The sequence below is a fragment of the Pleuronectes platessa genome, chromosome 7 (assembly GCF_947347685.1).
Source record: "Pleuronectes platessa chromosome 7, fPlePla1.1, whole genome shotgun sequence".
Taxonomy (NCBI): Eukaryota; Metazoa; Chordata; class Actinopteri; order Pleuronectiformes; family Pleuronectidae; genus Pleuronectes; species Pleuronectes platessa.
The window spans coordinates 16,659,159-16,677,245 of NC_070632.1; the positions used below are offsets into that span (position 1 = coordinate 16,659,159).

The following is an 18,087-nucleotide window of genomic DNA, read 5'->3' on the forward strand; positions in this document are numbered from 1 at the left end:
TAAATATTCAGGATATTTTATAGGTATGTTGTTTTTTGCCTTTTTTACTTTTGCACTCAACAATGAAGCAAAGATTCGTGTGGAGATATCTCCAACACTGAAAGCCTACATGTGTTTTCATCAGTCAAGCAAATGATCGTCTTTACTGGGACCTCTCCGCCTCTGAGGATAATTCTCTAGGAAAGCCTCCAGCCCACTGTTTGCACCATGCCTTACCACGATGAAGAGTACCCTGGTCAGCCTCTGTGGCAGTCTGTGCTGCTCTTCTGCTGTAAGGGGATGATCGAGGGCATCATGGTCGTACTCTTCTTCTGGCTCCTGGTGCAGGTCCTCTTCACCAAACAACTGGAAGGTACGGTCTTAAAGGATCATGTTTTTTTAATTCTTATATCGACTCATATTCCTGTAAATTAATTAAAAGAGGTGACTGGAATCCTCTATCCAGTCCAGTCCAACCGTGAAGAGTTCTCTTGATGATTCCTCTGTTAACGATAAGGGACCAAAAGACAACATTCAAAAGTCCTTGTTCTGTGAAGCCAAAGCTGATGGGACATCACAGATGTCTACTTAAAAGAGTAGTTTAACATTTTTGTTACTGCAGTTTTTAGTAGAATATTTGCTCTCTTTTTTTACAATCTCTCCTTCATAAATCAACAAAGAATTTCAGGGGGCAAAAGAGTGGATTATTTAGAAGAACTGTATTTTTACACAGATGGATAATGACTTTAATCTCTTTTACTGGAAAGGGGGTTAAGGAAGGGGTCTTATTAGGAGGAATTAACATTAAAATACTTTTGACTGATGTTTTAAGAAAGACTTGAAAATGCAAAATATGTCATGCAGCATGTAATGCTGTAATCCAGTGCCTGCATTAAATTAAATTATGACAGTTTTAAAACTCCTGCCATCTGACAGCCCTTATTATTCCCCCTCATGTCTGCAGTTCACATACAAATTCTCCTCTTGGTCGGCCTCATCGTCTTCTGTCTCTCTTTGATCCTGGGATGTGTCCTGTGCTGGAGGAAAAGTCAGATTTGTTCAGGGAAAGACAAAGATCCTGTGACGCCACCCCCTATGGAACCCGTGACCTTTGCCCAGAGCTCACCTCACTCGGCAGCGACGACAGATTCCAGGCAGCAGTATGAGGAGCAGGACGGAGACCTGCTGGAGTTTCCCTCCACATTCACTAGCCCTGCCCCTTTGGAGGGTGAAATCACCTCTCTGCCGTTTTCTAATCAAGCTCGAACCACCTCTGAGCGGGAGAAGCAGCCAAAGACTTATTTTTCCTTGCGCCGTCTCAGCACACCACCGCTAACCTCACCCCTTTATAAACCCATAGATCCCAGCCACACTTCCCTGCCCACCTTTCCCAAGCTGTCACTATTGTCCAAAACATGTAATGCTCTGCAGAGGCGCTGCACTGTCACTGAAGACAATATATCTTGTAATGAACACAGCAGGCTCACCAGCCCTGGTGCTGCCTCTCCCTCTATGCCTGAGGAACCAATCCCACTAGCTCCACCGAGCTATGGCTCCAGTGCCAGCTGCACACAGCCAGCATCACAAACACCCTGCCTCCATTTCACCATGGCCTTCTCTCCAGAGCAACACACCCTGGCAGTCACCATCACCGGCCTGAGTGGGACACCTCACAGACTGGAGGACGTGTCCGTGCTGGGCAGCCTGCCGCCTCTCTACCCCTGTCCCACACAGGCCTCCGTCCAGAGCCGCCTCAGTGCGGGGCCACGCAGCCTGGTGCAGCTTTTGAAGGTGAACTCTGTGAATGAGCTCCAGAGGTGCACGCTCAGAGCAGCCGTGTACACCCGGCAGCCACACAGCCTGGGAGGCACAGCGCTGGGTGAACTGGAGGTGGAATGTGGAGGAACAGACTGGAGAGCAGAGCATCCAATTCACTACACGAAAGAACTAAACCCAAACAAGGGGAAACTAAAAAAGGTAGTGTTGGGTTGAATTAATATCAGTACGCTTGACAATATATCTCGGGTAGAGGAATAGCCCGATTCAGCAAAAATCGGTTTCCAGCCCCTTTAGACCCCCAATTTGGGCACATTTAGGACTTGAAGTCTACATTCAAGTTCTATACAGAGACCCACAGTGAACCTGGGGGTGTGGGGGTCCTGACATTTGCCTTCTTGGTGATCCTGCCTTGCACGAGGGTTACCAGTTAAAATGATCTTCTAAAACTATTAAAGAAAATTAGGCTTACGTTTTTATTAGAGTTTTTGGTTTTGATATTCGGCATGTGAGTTATCTTGATTTTGTGGTCAGCAATGTCTCGATTCATTCTCTTAGTTCCTTCCTGTCAGCAGGGTTCTAAAAAGCTAAATTCTCATTCCCCCCTGACAGACGTTTCCTGTCTTTGTTGAACTTTTGCCCTTTGACTGCAGAGTTTGATCTCCAAGGATGCACAGGGGCTTAGCTGTCCTCCGCAGATCTTCATTTTGCTGCAGTATCAGTCTCTGGCCCACCGGATCAAAACCACAGTCCTCAGAGCAGATAACCTGGAGAAACTCGCCCACATGTCAGCAGCACCAGGTAAAACTGGGAATTGCAGTTGCTTGAATCCGACTATATATGTGTATAGGAATCCCAAAAGGGCATGATGCATGGAGACATTATGTAACCATGTAAGGACCTAACGTTTGCTTTGCAGGGGCAGAGGTAAAATAATTCCCTATGTTTGCTTTTAATGTTTGAGGGATTAAATGATGTCTACAGGATGCGAATGCTGCCGGAGATCATCCCCCTTTTTTTAATGACATTGTGGTTTAATCCTTTACTCTTCACAATCCCCGGGAAAATATTCCAATCTCCTCTGGATCTCTGGTCTGACAGTTATAATCTTTGTTTGCATTAGCCTGTCTGCGCATTATTTTCATCCTAAAGACCCATTTGATTTTATGATATCTGTTTCATGTGCAGTGTGTCACACACACATAATCTCTTCTTGGTTAACATCAGATTCTGAAAGAAGAATATATAAGAGAAGAGAGAGGACTTTTAACTATGGTTAAAGACCATTGTTATTATTTATTCCAGTTAGATATTACAGGTTTGCAACTGGACTGTGTATATAAATGTTGCGTTTCAAAATAGAATGTGTGTTTTAGATCTAAATACAAACCTAAACTGATACAGGGGCAGCGATGGATTAAATATATGGCAGTTGAAACAATATAAAAATGTATTATTAAAATCTTACTTTTTGTCCAATGGTATAATAATGGTAACATTTTCATTTTTAATCTTATTTTCAGATTACCTGGTGGTGATCAATCTGCATCACGACAGAACTGTGATCAGCAGCAGAGAGACTAAGGGAGGCTGCTGCACTGTGTGGAACAGCTCATTCCTGTTTGAGCTTCCTCCAGGAGACATCAGTCAGCTGCCCCTCATGCTGGAGTTCATAATCACACAGGTACAAATCGCTTTTGGAGTTCATACTTATACAAATTATTTTGTGAAACACAAGATTTATTTTTATTTTAACTACACAATAAATATGTCCTATTCTGCTCTTTTCTTATGTGACAGAATCACGTGGACCCAGAGGCTACAGTTCTTGGTCGAGTCGTCATCGGTGCAGGGGCTGCGGATGCAGGCCGAGCTCACTGGAGGGACATGTGTAGTCTGCAGATGGAGCAGGCTCGCTGGCACAATGTTGAACCAGAACCACAGTAGATACACATGTCCTTAAGAACTGTTCTATGGTCAGTGGACCTCATACACTCTGAACTCAGAGCTGATATAACATTTCTAATGGATGGATTCCTGAGCATCATGGCCTTATTTGAATAAATCCATCTGGGAGTTACATAATCATAATTTTTGGAGTGATACATTATAAGACCAGACATTGTATAATAGTATATTTGTCAAACTGTTGAAGAAAGGAAAAACATGGTAGGTGAACGGAAAAATATGGTCTATATTTCTAAAAACACTGTTACTCAAGTGTTCTGTCCACCTGTCATTTATATGATACATGAGTAACATCCATGTTCTTTATATACTATAAAAATATTTTGAGAAACATTTGAAATATCTTGTTGACTGCCGGATTTCCTAAATGTTAAAGTGCTGCGAAACTATATCATATAAATAAAGCACATGTTTACCTGAGGTTGGTGGCTTCATCACCAAGTGCAGCTTTCTGTTTTCTGACTAATTTCAAAATCATAACAGTATTTATTTTCTAAAAGCATCTCCATCATCTAATCAAACAGGTTATTTTTTAAATACAATAGTAGCTAAAATGTACAAAGGCTTTCTGGTACAGCACCAGATAATCTCCTGTTAGTATATTAATATATATATGTAAACCAATTATTGCACAATGCAACGTTTTCCTGAAACATCCCGTCCCTAAACTCCATCTTCATCAGGGCTGCAGATATCTACAAGCTCAGCCAGGAATACTCCATCAGGGTAGAAGGACGGTCTCCTCGGCTGCAGGTCCCACTCATCTGAACAGTGAGCCAGGTGGGGCTCTTCAGTATCTGAAGATGTGTCTGATGCTGCAGTGGGAAGATCCTGGATCGGCTGCCTGAGCCTTATGACTTAATTCAAAAGAAATAAGGTTGACATGATTAAAACAGGATCTAGTTTTTTCAAATGTCAAGTTTAATAAATAGTTTACACATGCATGAGATAGAAAGCACAGGTATATAAAGAAGGTAATTAATTCAAAGCAAGTACTTATCCACCCAATGAAGATTGTAAAAATAGAATTAGCCTTGTTAATTTGTTAGTTCATTTAGTTATGGCCATGTGTGGATATGTCCATGTTTGAGGAAAAGAAAGTGTGTTTAAACTATAAACATGACACATATTAAAGCCCAAACATCATCTACACTACTGATTATATTGATTCATGTATATTTTCACCTTGCAGCCGATTCTCATTATTTGGCCTCAGATGGCTGGTTTCTGCACTCACAGCTGACATCTGGTAGAAGAGAGAATGGTTTCAGACGCTTTTTTAGCCAAACGCTTCAAAATACACTATTTTTTTCTAAATCTATCTTTACTGTTAGCATCCAGAGTAGATCATATTCAATAAAAAGCATGTTATTACTAAAACATCCTGATCAACACTGTAGACCTTTTTAAAACACATTGTAGTTTCAATATCAAATTTTAAAAAGCTGCATTAAGTCGTAAATATTACAGATCAGGCTTTGAACCAATCACAATGTTTGGATGTTTAGTAAAGTGTTGGTCACAGGCCGTCAGTGTAAGACAGCCAAATACTGTAACTCTTGTCCGTTCTCTTATGGTCGAGTCAGATGTGTTTCAGTCGAGCGGTTAACTCCTCAGCTTCAAATCCGATTATTCACCCAGTAGAAAGGGTCATATGTGAGATTATGGATGAATTGCATTTCACATGGAGTTTAAGGGGTTAAGCAGCCATGTGCCCATGTACTGTTTGCTCTTTGATTGAAGCAGGAGCTGGGATTTGTGCCGTCTGCACATATGTGTTAGCGTGTAATGACTGGATGTAGACACAGCTCCGTTAAATTCATGATATAATATACGTATAATCTACAAGACAAGATTAACGATATTAATTTACATTAGTTGCAAACGCTGATACATCAGACATTTATGAAGCATAGCAACATGCAGTGGGATAGAGAAAGGGGCCTTTTGAGTGGTGTGTTGGCTGGAGGTTTCTGCTGTATAGCTGGTGCTCTGAACAGTGAGATTAAGTTTTTCGATGGAGCTGTGGACAAACTGGACACACGCATGTATACATGTATACATGTTTACAGCTTTAGGATTGATTGTTGATCCACACCTGGTCCTCTCCTGCCAACCCTTCCTCCTCCCCTCCTAGGTCACTGCTCTCCTCGTCCTCCTCGAACACTGGCATCAAACCAGGACTCTGCTGACAGCTCCACCTGTCCACTGCGGGCTAAATTAAATATTAAACACACGCAATCAGACCTCCTTCAGCAAACCTTAGTGGCTATTAGTGTAATCGACTGGAAAAATAAAGATGGACGATTTCCCCAAGAATGAAGCCAAAGTGTCTCAGATGCCCCCTGGTGCCCAGAATAGGTCATAACCCAGCTTTCAGCTTGTTGGTAGATGGGATGTGGGCCAAACTAAAAAATCCAAGGAAACGTTATAGACATTTTTCTCAAAGAGGGTTTATATAATTTGCGGTAGTTCTAAATGCACTGATATTTTTCATTGTGTTTATTAATTTGGCTTTAATTTATTTGATGCTATACAAATGGGGAGATGATGATTGACAATGATTGGTCCAGCTTGTATCTCTATGATCACTACAGCACAGATTCTGATCCAATGACATCACCAGTGGGACACCCCTCATGCATCTTTATAAACAGTCTATGGCCTAATCCATGTCATTACTGCCAGGGTTCATGTTCCCTCAGTTCTTAGTCATTACCCTGACAGCTTTAGGAGTGGGAGTCCAGTCCTGAGGTGGGAAGGTCCCAGTCTGAGCAGCTGCTGACCTGTTGTCAACATTTCCCGCCTCATGTCCTTCTCGCTCTTTGAACAAACTCTTTAACTAGAAACATGAGAAACAGAATATTTAGATTAGCATAAATGTAGTCCTCAAAACAGCCACTACTTGGATTTATTTACTCTCCACCACTGCTTTTAAAATACCAAATACAACAACAAGGACTTTAAATATTACAAGTCATCCTGGGTGCAAAAGTGAATGTCATGGCAATCCATCCAGTTCCAGTCCATCCAGTAAACGTTCACATAAAACCACTAATATCAAACTTATGGTGGCACCAAAGAACAATTCAAAGTGACCCAAATAAACAAAATCAAGCTCTGAGGACCATGAGAATATTATGGCTACTCTGTCCAGTGGTTGTTGAGGTGTTTCTGCCTAAAACAGAGGGGTGGTCCGACAGAATGACAGTAACATCCAGAGCCACACTGCTGGATAAAAAAATGTGAAGTGGAATTATGTTGGTATTATACAGTATATACCTGCTCAGTGACCATTCTGTTCTGCTGGACTGTCTCCAGATTGACTGGACAGACAGTTTCATCCTTCCTGTCTCCCACAGTTGGTTTCTCATCTTTAACCTGCTGATTAGGGATCAGTCGTTTTTCATATTCATCACCACCACACGCAGGAAGCCATCTTTGAGGGGGTCTGTTTACCGGATACAGCTGCTTTAGAGTTTGAAGCTTCTGGATTGCCGACATTTTCTCCTCCTGCTGCTGATTTGCCATCCTCCTGCTCTCTGAAAACATGGGGAAGAAGAAGGTTTGGAGCTGAACCAGTGAGGAAGATTAATCCAGCATCATCAGACATGTTTTTAAAAGCAGACTCATTATAAACCTTCTTGCTGAGTCCGCAGTGAGTCAACGGTTGAGACGTTTGCTTGGTCCTCATCATCTTGACTGTCTTCAGAGGCCTTTTCCATGGGGGATCATGAAAAGCAGTGATGTTAAAGAGAGTTGAAATGTTGCCTCGTGGTCTCTGCTGGTTCTCAGGGGATTAAACATAGATGTGTGTACTTGACTCATAGACTGATCAGACTGGAGTAACTGTACTCGTTGAAGTAGAAAGCTTGACCTCAGTTGCCCCTTGTCTCCCAGCCTTTCTTACATTCAAAATACATCACTCATGATTTCATCTTGTCTGCACACGTAAATCCTGTAATTTAAATGTTGAAAATTAATTTTGCTAAGGTGCAGGAATATCTTGTTACCTGTGGGGATTTGTTTTGGCTCCTGTGGGAGTCTGCTGGTGGCTCCGGTAATAAAGAGGATTCAGATAAGCTGATACACAGATAGAGTACGAGATAGAGACACAGATCACAGAGTTTAATTTTCAGCCTCTGCTGACGATATATTTTGAAAATGAAAATCTCATCAAAATCCACTCACTCTGTCACTGTTTCTTTGTCCTGAGGCTGCACGGCTTCACCACCTGTAAATACAAGCAGTTGTGGATCAGAGTTGTGTGAGTGCATCGCTCACAGAAGTAATCTAGTGGAAAATATTGCCATCTTCATTCAACCATACCACCATCTTTAAATATGTGAAGCAGCAGCCGACTCCTGCTCCTTTCCAGCTCCAGCTCCTGTTTACATGCGTCAAGCTCAACCGTCAGCAGCGAGACAGATTCCCTCTGTAAGAGTTAAGAGTAATGTTATATAACCCATTCATTTCTACCAAATATGAACGGCTTCTCACTTAGAGCATCCAAACACTAAAGGAGATCAGGCACAGGGAAATACTAGCATGTTATTGGTCAGCAGTGTCTCCATACTAACATTGTACTTCAACACATTCTTAGTTTCTTCCCAGGGGGGAAAATATGTATTATCAAAACAAGATGTAATAACCTTCGCCAAAGAAGTAATTTTTCCATTCCTGCTTGTTTGTTTGTTAGTTTTCAGCATTACACAAACAAATTGGATTTCATTAGAAAGATTTCCACAAATCTTGGTGAAAGGATGTGCTATGGGTAAGTAGTAAAGGAATAGTCTTACTTCATTTCTGGAGTTGTTCTTCTTGAGTTCCTCCAGCTCCTCTTGTGTGAACTGCAGGGTCAAAGCCACCTTTTGCCATTTCTCAGTCCAGTGTGAAGTCACGGCTTTAAGATCCTGGATGTTTTTGACTCTCGCAGCATCTCGTTTCTGAGTCTCCTCCTCCAGCAGCTGTAACTTCTCCTTGTTCTCGAGGACGTCAGCCTCCAAACACAGACACTGATCCTGCAGCTTCAGCTTTTCTAATTCCAAAACCTCCACAAATTCCCTACATAAATAAGGGTTTTTTTTTAACGAGGAGAGAATAACTGCATCTGCGATATACTGAAGGAGAGCGAGTGTTTAACATCTCACCTGAGCTGGCAGCACTTTTCCTTCATCTCATGTCCACCTTCATTCATTTTACTCAGCAGCTCTTCTTTTTGTCTGATCAGTTCGGAGCGCTCTGCCTCGAGATCTTCGATCAGTTTGGTGTTGACGCCCCTCTCTGCTATCAGCTCCTGTAGCTGAGACCGTGATGTGTCCAGCTGCTGCTCCATCATCTTTATCTCACATGCCAGCTTTTCATTTATCTGGTGTAATGAAACAATTGCGTTGAGTCAATAAAGAATTCAGAAAAATAAATTTGACAAAAAGACGATCGCTAAAAGGTTGTAACCTCTCTGAGAGCCGTTGATTTTTCCTTCATCAGAACCGTGTCCTGATCCTGTTTGTTAGTGTGAGACTCTGCAGCAGCCACTTGGTCCTGGATCTCACAGACCCCAGAACCTGGTTGGGTCGTCTCCAGGACCTGGGCCCTCCGGTGCAGATCAGCTTTCTCCTGTACAAGCATCAGGCCAAAAAAACTGGTCACCCCACAGCACAACATTTTGGTCCTAGAATCCTCAGATGTTGTAGATAAGGCTCAGAGGAGAATTCTTTCTGATACCTTCTGATACAGAGCCCCTGTCAGTTTGGCCTGCAGCTGTTTTACAACATCCTCCAGCTTTAGCACTTGAGTTGACAAGATGGCTTTTTCCTGAGCAGAGTTAGAAAGATGCTTTTGAATGTTCGACTGCTTCTGTAAATGTTTAACGTGATGTAGAAGTGAATCAGACACGTGTTACTGACCAGGCATGCTTGGCTGATTTTGTTGTTAGCTTCACTCAGTTGCTCTTGCACCTCGGAGGGATTTGACCCCGTGTGGCTGAGCCTCTGATTCATCTCCTCGATTTGACTCAACAGTGCCCTCTGTGTCTATATATGAACAAAAGACATTCAGTATAAAGAAACGTGTACAGTAAATATGGAGGTCATGTTTTTGTCTGCTTTTGTTTGTTTATCTGATTGTCTATCTATTTTTTTTGTCAGTTACCAGGATTATGCAAAATAAAACAAATAAAACTAAATAGGATCAGGATTCTTTTATTTTCATTAGTATTGTAAGATAGGGTATTTTCCAACACTTTCGCTGTTTTTTCAGAAAACTAGAATCGCACTAAGAGAGTGCACCTCCACCATATGACAATATGGTGTATATTGACAATATAAAAGTCGCCATATGACATTTAAATTGACAAGATCCAGATTTTCATTTTGATCTGCACCTAATTCATCAAGATCCATGAATTACTCTCTGAGAAATTAGTGTTAAACAGATAAACTAATTCCTGGATTTGCCCCCTGGTCCAGATCCCTTCCTGACCCATACCTCATCCCAAGTTTCACAGTAATCCGTCTGGTCGGTTTGGGTTTTGTTATCCTGTTTACTAACAGACAAACAAATTCAGACAAAAACAGAACCTTCTTGGCAGAGGTAACAATTCTCTCAATGAAAAAATCTGACATGATTATAGGACTGATATTTATTAGTATGTGCAATTTGGTGCAAATCCAAAAAAGATCCAGGCCTGTTGAATTTAAATGTGATGTCATAAGGGCACCGTTGGGCCTTGGTAGAGGTATACACTTATCCGAGTGCCATTCTAGTTATGAAATTATTTTATTTAGGACATTTCTATTTCCATTATATCCTCATAAACTGACCTCAGTTGAGGTCTGGAGTTGCTGCAGGGTCTGTTTTCGTTGTTCTTCTTGTGTTTTCGCTCTTGTCTCAGCCTCTTTCAGTGCCTCTCTCAGCCTGCACAGCTCAGTGTCAACCCTCTGCTTCTCCTCGACACAGATAAAGCGAGATAACAATCACAAAACACAGAGAAATCCACTATTTACTACATAAATCTGTTTTCACAGTACAGAAAGCTAACACACCTGTCTGTTAAACTCTTCTTCTCTCAATGATCTGCTAAGTGAATCACTTTTTTTCCCGGTTGGTTGATCATTGCTTCCGCTGTCCACAGCAGACCTCATTTGCAGCAGGTCCTTCTCCAGCTTCAGGACCCTTGTGAAGTGAAATTCACATGAGGAATGTCATTCTTTTCTCACAGCCTTTCACATTTACCTCCTCCACGTCTTTCCCTGCACTCACTTTTCATGGAGCTCTCCGTGCCTGAGGTTCTTGTCAAACTGAGATATTTCCACTGCCTCCCTCTCCTGCTCAAGAGGGCCCATTTCTTCTAAAAGCTGCTGTGTCACACATCAGAACGAGGTTAAAGGATGTTCTGTGCAACAGCAGCAAATATCAAACATCCGCTTGAAGCAGAAACAGTTTAACTCACCCCACAAAATGGTGGCAAGAGGACCACACATATGCAAAAAAAAGGTTGAAAGACATCTAGATACTGTTTTACTTACCTTCTGTGTCATGTCGAGTATAGAAGTCATGTTGTAGCTTAGTTGTCCATCTCTGGCCCTCAGCCGGTCCAGACGAGTGTCGATACGCTCTTGAGTATCCTGCAGCCATTGTGCCGCCTCTGCTTGTCTAAAGCTACTCTCCCCTCGAGCAAGTTGTAATTTAGCCCCCGGAGTTGGAGGATAGGGCCGTGTTGCACCTCCAGGCACCAGATGGGACAAGGACTGCCACTTCCTTAAACATGGGTCATTCTGTCTCAGGCCACCGCTGCTGCCTGTTGAGCTGGAGCAGATACAGTATTTCAGCCGACGTGATTTGAAAATTAGTATTACTCTGTCTCGGCTGCTTAAAATGTCTCCCCCTCACCCTGTGCTGACTTTGGATAGAAACCCAGATCCAGAGAGGGTTGACGAACCATACCACGCTGAGGTCTGAGAGAGAAAAGCACACATATTTCAAGCAACTGCACTTTGAATAAAACGTTTTTTAGAAAGAAAGTATAATGGGTTCTTACCTGGGCTGAAAAGCGAGATCTGGTGTCCCACATGTCAAGGTCCCCGAGGGAAAAGGGACTTGAACTTCTGCATGAGGACCCGAACATCATGGAGTGACTTCCTAGATCTGAGCAATTACTTTGTATGGGAGAGGCTGCGATCCTCATCTCCCCTCGTCCGCCCATGTGACAAGGTTAGATTTTCACACAAAGGTGGCAGCTTGGAGAGTGAGTGACTATACTTGGATGATGTGTCTTTATTTTTCCAGTGCTTGCTCGATGGCAGATAACTCATTGTACGACATGTTATTACAGTACGTCTGTGGTTAGAAAACTATGGGTTTGATTATAGATATGCTCATAATCTCTATATAGATGTAGGTCCTTCTGGTCAAAGTCTATCATAGTTTTCACTAATCTACTCTTTCTCTCCTGTCCATTGACAACACTCACCAGCCCTGCTTGTGATCCCCTCACGGCTTTGATTTCCATCAGATACAGCCCTTGAACCAAGTCTCCATGGTAACCAGTGTATACAGGACACAGTTGGGTGGGTGTGCCCAGTGCTAACACTTCTGGGATAGTTTCCGCATGACCTCACTCAGCCTGCTGACTGGCTGTTTGTTGCCAAGTAACTGTAATCATGATACACATAATTTACCTGGGACTAATTACACGTGATAGTAAATGTGTCATGATTGATTTGGATTGCCTGTGGGGATGTAGAGATAAAATAAATACTTGACGTGATGATGTTTTGGATACGTAGGGCTTTAAGGGATATTATATTTTCTCCATGGGTTAAAAGAGCATGTGATGAGTTTCCAGATGGTATCATGGTTGTACACTTACTCATACTCTACAAATCAGTGTGAAATATTACATCCTGCTGACTAAATCTCAAGTTCTGTCTTTGCATAAGCAAGTCAGACCATTATTCACAATCAGTGCAACAACAACAAAAACTATAACAACGACAACAATATAATAACAATAATAATCATAATAATAATCAATGTCGCACATCCTACTTTAATGCTCCCAATCCATCCTAATATAATAATGCTCAGAGTGTCATAAGTAGGGTGTACAACCCTAATAGTAGAAAAAAACTAAATCGCATTAAGATATTCTTATCTATTTTCTAGATGTAGCTTTATTTGCATCTACATTCGATGGAAAGAAAATCAGGGATCAAGCTTATGATCTTATTTTGAAAATAAGTGTGTTCCGGAAACAGGAAGTGGTCATTCAGACGCTAGCAGCAGAGTGTGATAGCCACCCATGAATCTGAGAAGCTAACACTTCCATAGAGCTACAATCTTCCTTCCAGCACTTAACTTTACAATTCAGTCCTTCTTGTTCCTGAAGAGTTTGCTGTGTGTTGTTCCCTAAAAGGTAAAACACTTCATCCCAGCCTCTTTTATTAAATAGAGCGTTTTTGTGTCTAATTTGAACTGAATAGGCCGAGGGTAACGCTAGTTAGTTAGCACAACTACTAGCATAACAATTCGCTAACATCTCGAACTTAAAGTCTCCTATCTTCCACAGTCAGAAATATTAGCGAAGTGTTTTAAAAGTGAGGTTGTTTTTAATACGAATCCGCTGTGAAGAGAGCTGTTGGATTTAAAGTGGTTTTCTGTATCATTGTGCAGACATGGCTGCGGATTGGTTGGGTAGTTTAGTGTCCATCAACTGCGGTCCATCACTGGGAGTGTATCAAGGAGAGGTAACATCTGTGGACCAGTCCAGCCAAACCATCTCCTTGAGACAACCGTTCCATAATGGAGTCAAGTGTCCTGTTCCCGAGGTCACATTCAGGTAAAGCACTGGAACAATCTGACCCCCTGTAGCTCTTCATCTGATCTGATTCACGACTTCAGTTGATTACTCCATTGTTTCTCCTCTAGTGCCATTGATATAAAAGAGCTGAAGATCTTAGACATCAGAAATGGCAGTGCCAAGACCAGCTCTTCTGCATCCACAAAAGTAAACAGTGCTCCAGTTGCAGTCCCTAAGGGAGACCCCAGGTCGGTGGAGAAGGTGAACTCTCCCCCGCAGTGCTCAAAAAGCCATGGAGAGCGTCACATGGACATTCCTGGTCAGCCCAAAGGATTCCGTCGAAGACACAACTCCTGTAAGTGCAACTTTATATGATTTTTAAATCAGAATAAAACAAAAACCGTATAGTCGATGGCTCAGGTGTTAAGGGGTTAACTACGTCTTCACTGTCCCACCAGGGTCGGCCAGTAGTCGAGGGGTAAACCAGGTGACGCCGAAAAAGAATGGGGTGAAGAATGGTCAGATGAAGATCAGAGATGACGAGTGCTTTGGCGACGTCGTGGACGAAGAACTGGACACAGACTTTGATTTCGAAGGAAACCTGGCTCTTTTTGACAAAGCAGCCGTTTTCTCAGAGATCGATACAACAGAGCGTCGTAACGGCGCAAGGTCGCGCGGGACGCCACAAGACCAGGCCCCTTCGCGGTACCGCCACGATGAGAACATCCTGGAGGCCAAACCTGTTGTGTACAGACAAATAACTGTACCGCAGCCTGGGGCCAAAGAGTATTGCACTGGTAGGTATTTGACAATCTTAAGAAACAAGTGGTAGAGATGGGAAAACGTTCAAAAATGACTTAAATGTGTCCTATACTCTCGCCTACTCCCGTACAGACTCTGGACTTGTTGTACCCAGCATATCCTACGAACTCCACAAGCGTCTGTTGTCAGTTGCTGAGCGTTACGGTCTCTCACTGGAGCGAAGACTTGAAATGACTGGAGTGTGCGCCAGTCAGATGGCACTTACATTGCTGGGTGGGCCCAACAGGTATGTGATGGTTTACACACTCATTTCATAATGTCTTATATTTTAACATATTAGATGGAATATTGGTATATTTGCAAATGATCACAGAGTGTGTAGCGTTGCAAGCAGGGTCCAAGTTTGGATTTAAAAAAAAGCTATTAACTAAACATCAGAGATGTGGCTGTTGGTTATCTGGTGATCATGAGACTCAAACTGTTCAGTATGACATACATAAAGTTGCATTATTATTATTGGCTTTTGGTAATTTCAAATGACCAAAAGCCAATAAAATTCAGTAATTCAACTTATTAATTCTTGTGTTTGTTTTTCCTTTTCAGATTCACTCCCAAAAATTTACACCAGCGTCCCACGGTGGCTCTATTGTGTGGCCCTCATGTTCAGGGTGCTCAGGGCATCAGCTGTGGTCGTCACCTGGCCAATCATGAAGTGGAGGTCATCCTGTTCCTGCCCAATTTCGTCAAGATGCTTGATTCTGTCACCAGCGAGCTCACACTCTTTAACAGAACGGGGGGCAAACAGGTGTCAAGTATCAAAGGTGAGCATATTTTCATACTTGGAATTTCTGTCTGGGTCTCAATCAATTTAACTTCTTTTTTTTTACATTTCCCATTGTAGTTGATTAAACAATAACCTGATATTTTCTCTCTCGACTCCTCAGACCTTCCAGACACACCAGTGGACCTAATAATGAACTGCCTGGACTGCCACGAGAACACATTCCTCATGGATCAGCCTTGGTACAGAGCAGCTGCTGACTGGGCGAACCAGAATCGAGCGCCAGTGCTCAGCTTAGACCCCCCAGTGAGTGGACAGGGTCAGGCAGTTGAGGCCAAGTGGTCCCTCTCTCTTTGCCTCCCGCTTCCCCTGGGTGAGGGCGCCGGCCAGGTTTACCTGTGTGACATAGGTATTCCTGGCCAGGTGCTCCAGGAAGTTGGAATCAAGTACCACTCTCCGTTCGGGTGCAAATTCGTCATCCCGCTGCACTCTGCATCACAAGACTAACGCTCAACATGACAGATTGAATCTTTCACCATCCTTGACCATTTGGGCTTGGTCGCCTTATATTAGAAAGTTTCAGCGGTAATTCAGCTCAAAACTTAAGTTTCTAACTCCTCACTATGTGAAAGGGACTGCTCCATCACAGTGAAGGACCATGGTTTGGTACCATTTAGGTCTGTAAGGAGTCAATTCATGAAGGGTGGAGAAAGAAAGGCTTTCAACGCTTTTTGAATAAATAGATGTCAAAACGAGTGTCTTTACAAATGTATTTACATACAAGATATTATGATGATGAAAAACTTACACAAAAGTCAGTTTAAAATTTACTAGGACAATCCTTAAATGGTAAACTTCTGAATGTCATTGAAACCTAATGTCATTCCAAAGCCATGTGAATAAGATCGTTCAATACATGCAAATATGTTCTTACATTCATCTGGATGAGCCAACAGAAGGGACCATCGCTAATGTCTCTGCTTCAATACTTTGCAATTTTCAGTTAATGTTGTCAGATGTTTTATTAGGATAGAGTTTTCATCCTGAGCCTTCATCTGTGGGTTTTCACTGAACCAATGTTTTGTGGACCAGCTCCTGGAGAGAATCCAGATATCAGCAGTGATCTTTGTCCATGGTAAACCTGGCTGTGGTCATGAGGGCTCCGATAAAGATGAGACTGAAAAACCTTAACAGTGAGGAGGAATTTAATTTAATTGTTAAAATTTAAGGACCATGCCAGTGTTTTTGAAAGTTACAGGTCCTTAAATACAAATCGTTTCCCGCTGAACTTAATGTTGGGTATACGTTTTTTTTTTTTTTTTACTGTTCCATATAGATGTTGGTTTCTATTCATCTACTATAAGAAAATGATCATCCTCTTAAACTTAATTATATGCATTTTCTCCACATTGAGCACTACGCCTGTTTGTGTCAATGTTATAGTATTGTGTGGTAATGCAGTTCAAGCACATTTATTTGCTTAAGTACGCACTGCATCACTCTAACTATAATTAATACAGACTTGATCAAAATGTAGATTACACAACGTAAGCATGTTTAAGAGTTTGGGACAAGATTCTCACATTGTACGGAAATAAATAGAAGCCAATGATTGTTTGGAACAGTCGAAGAAACATCCTAATTTCTTTCTTTTTTTAAACTGCATAATTCACAGATGGTTGTGATGTAGAATGTAAATGATTTGTGACAAATGGGGAAAAAGATACACTGGTACGGTTCCCTCAGTTATAAAAAAAAGTGTTTTTAACCGTTCAGGTTAGAATGTTAAAGTGTTGTTGGCTGAGAATTTTTCTAAAGTACAGACACTCTGTGGGATTCAATGCATTTTCTTTGGTTGAGTAATCTCGATCTGAACTCAGAAAATTATCAACGTGCACCGTCCTGCAAAGTCGTTTGCAAACAGGTTTTTGACCGGGACTTAGCCCGTCTCTGTATCTGACCGTTACTGGAATTGACCATAAAACTAAAGTATAGTCTACGAAGTACACAATTAACATGAGTGCAGAGCTGCTTTTGTTTTGCTGCTTTTTGAAGCCTTGACCGACCGGTTAGAGGCCTCTGTGATGCCAGGTCTTTGTTAGGATAAAGGTCAAAACCCTTGTGGCTGGTTCTTTAACAAGACCAGAGCTCCATATCACTGAGGTCAGTGGAGTGTAGAAAAGGCTGATTTCAAATGCATACAGCCACAAATCGCCCTGTTAGGTTTGTGGTGTTTGGTGTGCCGTCACATTAGCTCATTAACATCTCGGGAGGATTAAAAAAAAAAATAGCTTGTGTTGTATTTGTTGTGTTTTCTCTGTGCACATTCGTCTCTGCACTCAATCAGTGGAAATTACTGCCATGCACAAATTGTTCAGTCGTCTCTCCAACATTCCTGCAGCCTGATGTGTTATGTCACATCTGTCCGGACAAGTCTGGCTTGGGAAACATCAGCCTTGAATGTACTTGAAAATTCTTCTGTCTCCTTTGGCCGCCAGGGGGCCACGCAACCACACGTTTAAGCCGTGGCGCTTCCTTATTCTGTTGAATCTGATGTAATGGCAGCTTTAATTCTATTTCCTCAACGGATGGGGTCATCACCTAACATAATGTGAACAGTCATAAGTTGTTGTTTGGATCTGGGTTTTCACAGGAAAAAGACGAAGTTATGTTTCCTGAAACTAGTTTGGGTGTTTGAAAAGATTTGACTTCGGATGTTTGCTCTGTGAAAACTCAGTGTTCAGTTCAGCCGCGTTAAAAAGCTGGTGATATGTTTTATTTGTGTTTCCTGCATGGACCGAGGTTCCCAGTCAGGGCTGTTGGTGTGTGAACCCTGTGCGGTCCTCCTGTGTCTCATCTGGAGACTGGAACTATAAATAAAAACAACCACAACTGACTTCTTCCTCTGTGTTAGTGTGTGTGTGTGACTGTAAACACTGATCATCAAATTCCTCAGTGACATGTTTTCAGTGATCGCCTCGTTTCAGCCGCAGGAGTTTGGGGCTTTACCGCGCATGTGCAG

At 42.2% G+C, this 18,087-nt stretch overlaps 1 protein-coding gene across 1 annotated transcript; it reads left to right on the plus strand.

Moving 5' to 3' along the window:
* The first annotated feature begins 12,992 nt into the window (after positions 1 to 12,992).
* Positions 12,993 to 17,961, plus strand: edc3 (enhancer of mRNA decapping 3 homolog (S. cerevisiae)). Its single transcript, XM_053426165.1, has 7 exons — positions 12,993 to 13,138; positions 13,396 to 13,561; positions 13,651 to 13,877; positions 13,981 to 14,319; positions 14,417 to 14,570; positions 14,888 to 15,105; positions 15,229 to 17,961. Exons 2-7 carry the CDS (start codon positions 13,398 to 13,400, stop codon positions 15,570 to 15,572), a joined length of 1,446 nt encoding a protein of 481 aa, XP_053282140.1. The 5' UTR covers positions 12,993 to 13,138; positions 13,396 to 13,397; the 3' UTR covers positions 15,573 to 17,961.
* Positions 17,962 to 18,087: the final 126 nt, after the last annotated feature.

What these genes read in the sequence shown, in the direction of transcription:
- edc3 (XM_053426165.1), top strand. Translation starts at nt 13,398, where the DNA reads ATGGCTGCGGATTGGTTGGGTAGTTTAGTGTCCATCAACTGCGGTCCA. An exon ending in CCGTCGAAGACACAACTCCT is followed by an intron (nt 13,878 to 13,980) that starts GTAAGTGCAACT and finishes CTGTCCCACCAG; the next exon opens with GGTCGGCCAGTAGTCGAGGG. An exon ending in TTGCTGGGTGGGCCCAACAG is followed by an intron (nt 14,571 to 14,887) that starts GTATGTGATGGT and finishes TTTCCTTTTCAG; the next exon opens with ATTCACTCCCAAAAATTTAC.